A 12,059-nucleotide genomic window follows, 5' to 3' on the forward strand; every position below is an offset into this window, starting at 1 on the left:
AGCCAATCAATGCCATCCTTTTAACTGAGCAGCCGAGAGAACTGAGCAGCCATGAGAAAACTAATGACTGAGAACATGAACAACAAGATGAACAGAAAGAGATATATTCTGTTATACAGAATAATATATTATGTTCTTCAAAAACCCATCCAGTCAATTGTGGACAAAATCAATATGTTCAATCAATATGTTCTTGGGTGAGAACCTCCTTCCCTCAGCCAGGGCATTGAAAATGGGTCGTGGATGGGTATTCTAGCATGACAATGACCCAAAACACACGGCCAAGGCAACAAAGGAGTGGCTCAAGAAGAAGCACATTAAGGTCCTAGAGTGGCCTAGCCAGTCTCCAGACCTTAATCCCAAAGAAAATCTGTGGAGGGAGCTGAAGGTTTGAGTTGCCAAAAGTCAGGCTCGAAACCTTAATGACTTGGAGAAGATCTGCAAAGAGGAGTGGGACAAAATCCCTCCTGAGATGTGCGCAAACCTGGTGGCCAACTACAAGAAACGTCTGACCTCTGTGATTGCCAACAAGGGTTTTGCCACCAAGTACTAAGTCATGTTTTGAACAGCCCACGGAGCACCATTCAATCCATTATTTAAAAAATTGAAAGAATATGGCACCACAACAAACCTGCCAAGAGAGGGCCGCCCACCAAAACTCACGGACCAGGCAAGGAGGGCATTAATCAGAGAGGCAACAAAGAGACTAGAGATAACCCTGAAGGAGCTGCAAAGCTCCACAGCGGAGATTGGAGTATCTGTCCATAGGACCACTTTAAGCCGTACACTCCACAGAGCTGGGCTTTACAGAAGAGTGGTCAGAAAAAAGTAATTGCTTAAAGAAAAAAAGAAGCAAACACATCTGGTGTTCGCCAAAAGCCATGTGGGAGACTACCCAAACATATGGAAGAAGGTACTCTGGTCAGATGAGACTAAAATTGAGCTTTTTGGCCATCAAGGAAAACGCTATGTCTGGCGCAAACCCAACACCTCTCATCACCCCGAGAACACCATCCCCACAGTGAAGCATGGTGGTAGCAGCATCATGCTGTGGGGATGTTTTTCATCGGCAGGGACTGGGAAACTGGTCAGAATTGAAGGAATGATGAATGGCACTAAATACAGGGAAATTCTGTTTCAGTCTTCCAGAGATTTGAGACTGGGATGGAGGTTCACCTAAGTATACTGCTAAAGCAACGCTTGAGTGGTTTAAGGGGAAACATTTAAATGTCTTGGAATGGCCTAGTCAAAGCCCAAACCTCAATCCAATTGAGAATCTGTGGTATGACTTAAAGATTGCTGTACACCAACGGAACCCATCCAACTTGAAGGAGCTGGAGCAGTTTTGCCTTGAAGAATGGGCAAAAATCCCAGTTGCTAGATGTGCCAAGCTTATAGAGACATACCCCAAGAGACTTCCAGCTGTAATTGCTGCAAAAGGTGGCTCTACAAAGTATTGACTTTGGGGGTGGGGGGTTGAATAGTTATGCACGTTCAAGTTTTCTGTTTTTTTGTATTATTTCTTGTTTGTTTCACAATAAAAAAAATGCATCTTCAAAGTGGTAGGCATGTTGTGTAAATCAAATGATACAAACCCCCCAAAAATCCATTTTAATTCCAGGTTGTAAGGCAACAAAATAGGAAAAATGCCAAGGGGGGTGAATACTTTCGCAAGCCACTGTATTGAAGAAGAGAATTGTAGAATTGTTGAAGATGCACATGGGGTAATATGTTTGGGAATATTACAAAGTGAATGTGGATGTGATTGTGAGATATTAAACTGATTGAAATTTGGATAATAAATGGATTGAAATTAGTACATTTGGATTGAAATGTGGATATTAAACTGATTGAAATTTGGATAACAACATTAAAATATGGATAAAAAGATATGACACATTAAGCTGATTGACATTTTGATAATAAATTGATTGAAATGATTACTAATAAGATTGAAATTTGGATAATAAGCTGATTGAAATATGGATAACAAGCTGATAGAAAATGGGATAATAAGAGATTGAAATTTAGCTATAATGTACTGAGTGAATGAGAGCTGTCAGGGGACTAGCTCCAGTGTGAATGTGAGCTGAGATTTCCAGTTCTGTATGAGCCGAGTTTTCCAGTTCTGTGTGTGAGAGAGTTTTTCCATCTATAACGTTATCTGGTCGTTCCGTCCACCACCACCCATCGTAGTCTGGGACTACTAATAATAGCACATGGTGTTATTGAACACGGTGTTGTTTTATATATATATAGGAAGTAGCGGTCTATAGACATTTCTGAATTGTCTATGTGGTCTGGGACCAGTCTCTGGGAGGCTAGAACCGTTGAAGATATATATGGTGCATAGATGCACATGGAGTGCTGTGGGTGTGAATAACTAGGTATATTTTTATAGGGAAAATAATGAATACCCCAACCAGTTCTGTGTGAGCTGAGTTTTTAGATCTATAACGTTATCTAGGAGTTCTGTCCACCACCTCCCATTGATCTACAGGTAGTGGGCACTGACAGGAGAAGCCATTGAAAGATATGTGTACCTCTCGGGCTGCTGCGCTGTGATTGTTGCTGCGGTGTGGAGGTGAAAACCTAAAGATTTCTAACGTTATAAAGGGATTCTGTATGGAGATATGAAAGGAGAAAGGACTATTTCCGAATATGCTGTTAAATAGAACACTAGTGAATATTTAAACTCCTGTATGAATAGAACACTGGTGTAGAGGAGGAATTTGTGATGTAGCACAAATGTATAATGGGTTACTAGAGATAAAGTAACATAACATTTGTATAATGGGTTACTAGAGAGCTGATGAAGTAACAATATAAATAATAACAATAATATACAACTTGCACACCCACAGGTAGATGTATGTAAGTGGTCCCGTGTAGCTCAGTTGGTAGAGCATGGCGCTTGCAACGCCAGGGTTGTGGGTTTGATTCCCACGGGGGACCAGTATGAAAAAATATATGCACTCACTAACTGTAAGTCGCTCTGGATAAGACCGTCTGCTAAATTATTAAATGTAAAAAGTATTCTGTTCAGAGTGGTCCCTTTATGGATCATTTGGTGAAAATGAGGTTAAAGCATTGTATGGGACTTGATTTACCCCTAACCAATAGAACTTATCAGATTTCCTCCACCCTGGAAATACATTCTAAAATAAGCACATACCCTGTTAAATAGAACCAATGACTTTCTGTATTCACCTATTCAACCGTTTAACGTGCTAGGTAGAGACTTATTATGGACAGAGCATGCCATCTACATGGGACTGATAGACAGTGCAACCCAGTTAATACATATTGATCCCTCCAAAGCATTACATATGAATCTTAAAATAATAAACATTTAATAAATATTGAAGCAGAAAGTGAATATCCGACAGAAATTTGAAATAAATATAGAGTAACTTTTGAAGGTATAGTAAGATGAAAATAATGCCTTCCAATATAGAGAGAGTTATCATGTTTTTTTAAACCTTGCAATAGGGGGGAAAGTAGAATGTTGTTTGAGAGTGATCCGTGTATTTAAGCAGTAGTGCTTTAGGTATTCATATTGGGAAGGAAGTCCAAGTTGAGGGAAACAGATATGGAGACTAGTGAAAGTAACAAAGTGAATGGTAATTGGCTTTCAGATAGCAATCCAATAATGCAATATTTTAGTAATTTGAAGATTTAAGACAGAGGGATTGAGCATTGCGACTTAAATTAGAGGCTGCTCACTCTTCAAGGTCTGGTTCACAACTCTCGTGTTTGAGCCATCTGGTGTTTGGGTTAAGAGATAAGCTTCCTGTGGAACAATAGATAGCCGCCAGTACACACTGTACTCAAACTGGCTGTAAGGGACACAGTGGGGGTAAGAGAGACAGTGGGGGAATATGGGACAGAGGTATGAATAATTGAATAATTTCCTATTATTATTAATACATTCTATAGTTTGGGTAGCACCAGTGATTTGAGTAAGAAGCTAATGTCATCTAAAACAACAACATTTTCCCATTAGGTGGAATTGTGTCCAGAATGAAATAGATCCAAGTAAATGTTTTAAGTACCGAATATTGAGCTGATAAACCATAATTTACTTTAGAAGGTGCCTAATTCAGCTTTACGGCACCGTATCATCTGACGTGTCTGAAGTATAATTCTGTATACGACTGATGGAATGTCCGCTACCAAGTTTTTTTTACACGTTTATCAATGATTCTGTATCTCTCCCTTTGAAAGGCTTCATAAGGCAAGTGCCTTGGGAGAGCAGTTAAAGGTACCCGGATCCAGCTATTAAGGGAGCTCCCAAATTAAGTAAGGCCTGGCCATTTTGTTTGTGTTTACCCTACGATTTTTTCCACACACATGCCAGCACCCACACACAACCCACCTGTGTGGTCCTCTGTAGCTCAATTGGTAGAGCATGGCGCTTGTAACGCCAGGGTAGTGGGTTCGATCCCCGGGACCACCCATACGTAAAAATGTATGCACACGACTGTAAGTCGCTTTGGATAAAAGCGTCTGCTAAATGGCATATTATTATTATTGAATATTTGTTTGTGGTTAATACTCTGGGGTCTTTTTATTTTTGATTTAGTGGGTTTTTCACGGGTTAGAAAGGATGCTGTACTCAAATGAAATTTTCTGGAGTTTCTATTGCCAGAGTTTTGGTTGCACACATGTAAATTCTCTTGATAAGAAATGTACTGAAAAACCCAATGTAAACCTGGTACGCAGAACGTTTGAAATATCTTTAAATAATGTCTGAGGTACAGGGAAACACACTCACTTAATGGGGTTGAATGACCTCTGACCTCTGTTCTGACTTCCTGGTGAGGCCTGAACACCCTCACTAGAAAGACAGGAAACATTGTTTTTTTCAAATATAAAAAAAAAGAATTAGGAAGAAGTTTATCATTTAGCAATAGTCCTATGTGTGTTTCGGACCACGAGAAGGACAGAGAGAGAGCGCTGCCCCTGAATGAAGGACACCTGTCTCTTGTCTATTTTACCATTACCTTATGAGATACAATTATTTCAAGAGTTGTAATTCTAATTTGATTTATTCTAATTAGTTTATTTTTTATTTAATAGGCAGTGTTGTTGTTTTTTTGGACGCATGAATCACGATGTGAGTCATGTGTCCAAAGCGGGAATTACAAGTCCCCTGGGGCCCTTTGGTAAATATGAAATTGATTTTCTTCACATGCCTGCCTGTAAAAGAAACAAATATATGTTGGTAATGGTTGACAGTTACTCCAAACAGATTGAAGTTTTCCCCACATCAAGTGATATGTGTATTGCTTTTCTTCACATGCCTGCATGTAAAAGGAAAAGCTATATGTTGGTAATGGTTGACAGTTACTCCAAATGTATTGTTGTTTTGTTTTCTTTGTCTTTGTCTTGTTCAATAACAAATTTCACCAGAATGGGTCTGCTGGTTGGTCGGGATTTCTCCCTAAGGATTAGCCCTTTATGTTACAGGAGGGGGGTCGCAGTTCCGGAGCGACCCACTAGGTGTCATCCTCCGACAACCTTAGGCACCTCCTTCCTCACAGTCTGGACTAATCATCATCCTGTTGGTGTCACCTGTGTCTACCTGTTCACCTGTGTATTTATGCCCTTACTTCCCTATGTTCCTTTGCTCAGTTTTCTCTGCTAGTTTCTCTATGCTCAGCAGTACTAATCAGTGTCTGATCTGAGATGCATGTCATAGTTACTCTTTCGTATTTTGGCTGTCAGCCTGTTTTAGGAGACTTATTTGCTCCACCTTTCTTTTATTGTGTTAAGTCCGTTGTTTTGTATCCTGGCTTCGGGACCACCAGTAAAGATCCTTGTTTCACCATCTCTGCCTACTGCCTACTGTCTATCCTGTACCACACCATGGTCACACCTCACACCAACCCTTACAGAAAACTGAGCCAATATGGACCCAATGGAGGCAGCACAGTATCGGAGCGCATTGGCAACGCAGGGTGCTATGCTGAAGCAATATGATCGCAGCCTGCAGCAGTTCACCGAGAATCTCCGCCAGCTGACGATCGCCGTGCAGAGCCGGGTGGACACCCAACCAGCTCAGGCAGCTGGCGGAGAGGAAGCCGCGGCAGCGGCGTCTCCAGTCTCGCCTGTGACATCGCAGGTACCTACCACCTCCGGAGAGGTATGACGGACGTTCAGAGGGCTTCAGGGAATTCCTCACCCAGTGTTCCCTGGTATTCAGCCTACAACCCTCCTCCTTCCCTACGGAGCAGGGCCGGGTGGCCTACATCATCACTCTGTTGACGGGTTGGGCCCCTTCCTGGGCTACCGCGGAGTGGGAGAGCCAAACTCCGGCGTGCTCTGATTCCTACCATTTCACCCGGGAGTTACACAAGGTGTTCGACACCTCTCGGGTGGTGTCGGGGCACGAGGCCGGGAGGCAGGGTGACCGTTCGGTGGCGGACTACTCCGTGGAGTTCCGGACCCGGGCTCGAGAGGCAGGATGGGAGGAGGCCGCCCTGGTCGTCCTTTACGCGTAGGGGCTGTCGGAGGGGATGAAGGACGAACTCTCCTTCAGGGAGCTGCCTGAGTGACTGGACGGCCTCGTCGACCTCTCGGTGCAGGTAGACAATCGGTGTCGTGAGAGGGCGCACGAGAGAGGGATGATGCAAGGCGCGCCTCCGCTTTCCAATATCAGCACGGAGGCTTTCCGCCGATTCAGGGAGGAGACGCCTCAGGAGGAGGCTATGCAGCTGGGTGCGGCGCGCTTGTCCAGGATGGGGAGGCAGAGGCATCTGCACCAGGGACGTTGCCTGTTCTGCGGCCAGGCAGGTCACCAATGCGACTCATGCCCGGAGAAGCCGGGAAACGGGAGGGCTCGCTAGCATTGGGAGGGGTGCTAGCGAGCCGGAACCAAAACCCCAACTCCAGAGACTCCCGGATATTTCTCCCGTTAGGGTTAAGTGGGCCCACACTTTGCGTCGGGTGGATTCTGGGATCGCGGGAAACCTGCTGGACATGGGTCTGTCCCAAGGGTGGAGCGTTCCGTTACTCTCCCTCTCCGAGCCGGTTCCGGTCATGGGCCTGGACGGCCGGCCATTGGGGTCGGGCTTCATCACCCGGCGCACTGTCCCCGTGCGTGTCCGGGTGGCTATGGGAGGATATCCAGTTTTTCATTGTGGACTCTCCGGAGTGTCCCCCACAATCCCCGGATAGACTGGTCCACGGGGCGGCTCATCCTGGAGAGAGATCTGCCCCCGTTCTGTTCCGGTCTCAACCGACCCCGCATCAGCCCAAACCACCGTCCCAGACCACCTACCAGTCCTCACCTCTTCCCCAGGTCCCGCACTCCGAACCGCCTACCGCACTAGCGGTTGCCACCGGGAAGACGACGGCTACAGACTCCGTCACTGGCCCAGACCTGGCAGGCGTTCCCCAGGAGTATTGGGATCTGGGGGAGGTGTTTAGTAAGAGGCGTGCCAAGGGTCTACCTCCTCACAGGCATACGACTGCACTATCGATCTCCTGCCGGGCGCCATGCCCACACGAGGGCGATTGTTTTCCTTGTCCCGGCCGAAGATGCTGGCCATGGGGGAGTATATCGACGAGGCACTCGTCGAGGGTCACATCCGCCCTTCAACCTCACCCGCGGGCATAGGCTTCTTCTTCATGGGGAAAAAGGATGGTGGGCAACGGCCGTGCATTGATTACCGGGCGCTCAACGACATCACGGTTAAGAACCGCTACCCACTCCCCCTGATGACGACGGCATTCGAGTCGTTGCAGAGAGCCCGGATCTTCAGCGGGTAAGTTACAGCCTTTACCAGTTCCACAACGGCCATGGTCCCACCTGTGTATTGACTTTCTCACTGATCTTCCCCTCTCTCATGCCATGGGCTTTGAACGGGGCACCTGGCTCACGCCCGGGAGGCGGTCCCAATACGAATGCAATCACTTTTCAACCAGTGCAAACTCCTCCCACCAGGGTAACCCGGGCCAGATAACAGAATCCCGTCAATTTCTGCACGCATAAATTAGGATACATATAATATGAAAAGTGCATGCATGATAAAGTAGTGGCAAATAACAAATATGCAGGGAGAGTGCCAGAAATGAGCAAACTGTAAAATAGCGTACCCAAAGTGGGGCTGAGGAGGATCCCATCTTAATACCTGAATAGATTGCAGATTCTGGATGACAGGAAAACATGGTTTGCCTTAAACAGTCTTGTCCATAGTTGTCGGTTTAATCCACTAAGATTTTCAGGGGAAAATTAAACTTTTTGGAGAAAGGAGGCGCTACCCAGGCAACTTTCAGCCATTTTTATGCCACAACAGTCCTTCCTTCCATGGGAGAGCATCCTCACCTGGCTGATAGTGGACCGTTTCAGCAGGATCTAAAACACAGGTCTGCTGGAGCACCTAGAGGAGCTGCTGGAGTTGACCACTCCCTTCTGATAGTCTCCTGAGGGTTGGAAAACAAAATACTGTGTATTAGGAAAGTATTCAGACCCCTTCCCTTTTTCCACATTGTTACGTTACAGCCTTATTCTAAAATTGATTAAATGCAATTTTTTCCTCATCAATCTACACACAATACCTCATAATAACAAAGCGAAAACAGGTTTTTAGAAATGTTTGCAAATGGATAACAAATACAAAACAGAAATACCTTATTTACATAAGTATTCAAACCCTTTGCTATGAGACTCGAAATTGAGCTCAGGTGCATCCTGTTTCCATTGATCATCCTTGAAATGTTTCTACAACTTGATTGGAGTCCACCTGTGGTAAATTCAATTGATTGGACATGATTTGGAAAGGCACACACCTGTCTATATAAGGTCCCACAGTTGACAGTGCATGTCAGAGCAAAAACCAAGCCATGAAGTCGAAGGAATTGTCCGTAGAGCTCCGAGACAGGATTGTGTCGAGGCACAGATCTGGGGAAGGGTACCAAAAATATTCTGCAGCATTGAAGGTGCCCAAGAACACAGTGGCCTCCATCATTCTTAAATGGAAGAAGTTTGGAAACACCAATACTCTTCCTAGAGCTGGCCGCCCGGCCAAACTGAACAATCTGGGGAGAAGGGCCTTGGTCAGGGAGGTGACCAAGAACCCGATGGTCAGTCTGACAGAGCTCTAGAGTTCCTCTGTGGAGATGGGAGAACCTTCCAGAAGGACAACCATCTCTGCAGCACTCCACCAATTAGGCCTTTATGATAGAGTGGCAAGACGGATAGCCACTCATCAGTAAAAGGCACATGACAGCCCACTTGGAGTTTGCCAAAAGGCAACTAAAGTACTCTCAGAGCATGAGAAACAAGATTCTCTGGTCTGATGAAACCAATATTGAACTCTTTGGCCTGAATGCCAAGCATCACGTCTGGAGGAAACCTGGCACAATCCATACAGTGAAGCATGGTGGTGGCAGCATCATGCTGTGGGGATGTTTTTCAGCGGAAGGAACTGGGAGACTAGTCAGGATCGAGGGGAAGATGAACAGAGTAAAGTACAGAGAGATCCTTGATGAAAACCTGCTCCAGAGCACCTAGGACCTCAGACTTGGGCGAAGGATCACCTTCCAACAGGACAATGACCCTGAGCGTCGCTGCACAGCTATTTTCAGGTCTCTCCAGAGATGTTCAATCGGGTTCAAGTCCAGGATCTGGCTGGGCCACTCAAGGACATTCAGAGACTTGTCCCGAAGCCACTCCTGCCTTGTCTTGGCTGTGTGCTTAGGGTCATTGTCCTGTTGGAAGGTGAACCTTTGTTGAAAGGCGCACTGTCAACGAATATAGAAAATAATTTATTCCAAAAATAACTTATGTAAAATCTAATCAGGCAACAGCCCCCTTACAGTCTCTTGTACTGTCCCCTGAGGGAATATAATCATTCACTTTTGTAAGTCTTCCGACCATGATAACATTTAATTAAAAAAAGAAAGTAATAGGAGCGCCTCAAGAAGAATGTGAAGCCCTTAGTAGATAATTGAGTTGGGTGGAAGCAAAGGGGATTGTAACTGTGACACACCTGGAAGACAAAGCCAGGCCGGGCCGGGGTGAAGCTCTTGATTCACCTGGCTAAACCAAGAGGCAATGCTGTGGGGTCCAGCTGAGGCCACTATGAGGAGCTAAACCAAGATGGGAGACCACGTGGCACTTAGGGTGGAGACGGGAGATGTAATTTTTTATTTTTTTTTAACCTTTATTTAACTAGGCAAGTCAGTTAAGAACAAATTCTTATTTACAATGATGGCCTACACCGGCCAAACCCGGACGACGCTGTGCGCCGCCCTATGGGACTCCCAATCACGGCCGGTTGTGATACAGCCTGGAACCGAACCAGGGGTTCTGTAGTAACGCCTCAAGCACTGAGATGCAGTGCCTTAGACCGCTGCGCCACTCGGGAGATGAATGGGAGGGGAAGGGAGAGGGGTATATGTGAGTAGAGTGCTGTCAATATAAGGTCAAGTCAAATGTGTGTGTGTCTTTGCCTGCCTGTCAGTCAGTCGCTACTCAAAGCATAGTCTACCTCAGTCAGTAGAGTGTTGCATGGCGATGATGAACTTGGCTCCTACTTCGGCTGGTGGACTTCTTCCTGGCTGCAGAGATGGTCATCAGACTGCACCAAGAGGTGAACGAAAGCAGGGGGATCTGATAATTGCTCATCTCTCCTGCAATAAAAGTGTTGAATGCAGAACAAAGCATCTCTCATGGTGATTGGATGTCAAATAAATCCTTGCCAATAGTTGAGAAGAGCTGCTGTTGCTAAACTAGTCCCAGATCTGTATGTCCACTCACCCACATCTACTAATCATAGACCAGGGGGTCAACCTGAAGTTATAGATAGGATGAGGGAGAGAGAGAATTCGCCATCAGAGTAGAAGTGTTGATCTAGGATCAGGTCCACTCTGCATATAATACTAGTATTCATTCTGATCTTACCTTTTGCAAATTCTTAGTCTGGATTGTTGTCTTGGGTCAAAGTGAACCCTGTACATTAATGAAATAGTACTCTAAATCCATATGTACATGTACTTGCTAGCTAGCACTGTAGTAGTACCTACAATTGGATACTTGTATCAGCTGTTATAGATTAACTTCATGACAATGAGCTTATACATGTGCTCCAGTATTAAATGTGCCCTCCTATGGCCACCACCACTCCTCCAGCCACATCTGGAACTCCAAGACAGACAGACAGGCTGGCTGGCAGGCATACAGACAGACACATACACAGTCAGAGAGCTCGGTAAAATAGACAAATGCAAAACAAATGTTGCTATTCATAGGTTGCATATCAGTCATGCATTCTCAAGCCGCACTCTGCCGGCGGCGCCATAGTGGTGCCCAAAAGTCGTGACAGATAGAGGCTAACGACTGTTTTGTATAAATAACACTATAGTGGCCTGGAAATATGAGGACATTGCTAAAGAGGCAAATGTTTAGTAGGAAACAACTTTGCCATCATTATCATGTCGTCATTAGTTAGAAAATTTCGTCAAAAATAGCTAGCTAGCTAACAGTTAACCTTAGCATTGCTAGCTAGCTATTTTTGACGAAATTTTCTGTGGTCTCCTCTCAATCTTAACTAGCCTAGATAACGTTATTGTCACGTTCGTTTAATGACAGTTCAGACCAAGGCGCAGCGTGATATACGTACATGTTTATTTACTGATAAACACCACGACAAAACAACAAACGAAACGTGAAGTCCAAGGTAGCGCACACACAACATACCTTACACGGAACAAGATCCCACGACACACTAGTGCCAATAGGCTGCCTAAGTACGATCCCCAATCAGAGACAACGAGCGACAGCTGCCTCTGATTGGGAACCACACCGGCCAACATAGATATACACCTACTAGAAAAACAACATAGAAAATACACAACAAAGAATATACACACCCTGACTCAACATATAAGAGTCCCCTGAGTCAGGGCGTGACAGTTATACTGCATCTAAAATCAATCTGGCGTCATCAAAATGATGACAAAAGGGTTTCATACTAATTATTTGCCTCCTTTTGCAATGTCATTGTATGTCCAAGCCACTGTAGTGCACTTTTGATTAAATCAGCGCTCAT

The 12,059-nt window shown here is 45.1% G+C and overlaps 1 protein-coding gene across 1 annotated transcript in view; it reads left to right on the forward strand.

The window, feature by feature from the left end:
* The window catches only part of crfb16 (cytokine receptor family member B16), a gene marked incomplete at both ends in the record, with an annotated part of 17,368 nt that extends 15,043 nt beyond the window's left edge, over positions 1 to 2,325 (forward strand). The window contains one exon of the mRNA XM_084188014.1: positions 2,311 to 2,325. Coding sequence (XP_084044140.1) covers positions 2,311 to 2,325 — 15 coding nt within the window. The remainder of the gene's footprint in view (positions 1 to 2,310) is intronic.
* Positions 2,326 to 12,059: the final 9,734 nt, after the last annotated feature.

This window comes from Coregonus lavaretus (assembly GCF_964263955.1).
Source record: "Coregonus lavaretus genome assembly, chromosome: 23".
In the NCBI taxonomy this organism is placed as follows: Eukaryota; Metazoa; Chordata; class Actinopteri; order Salmoniformes; family Salmonidae; genus Coregonus; species Coregonus lavaretus.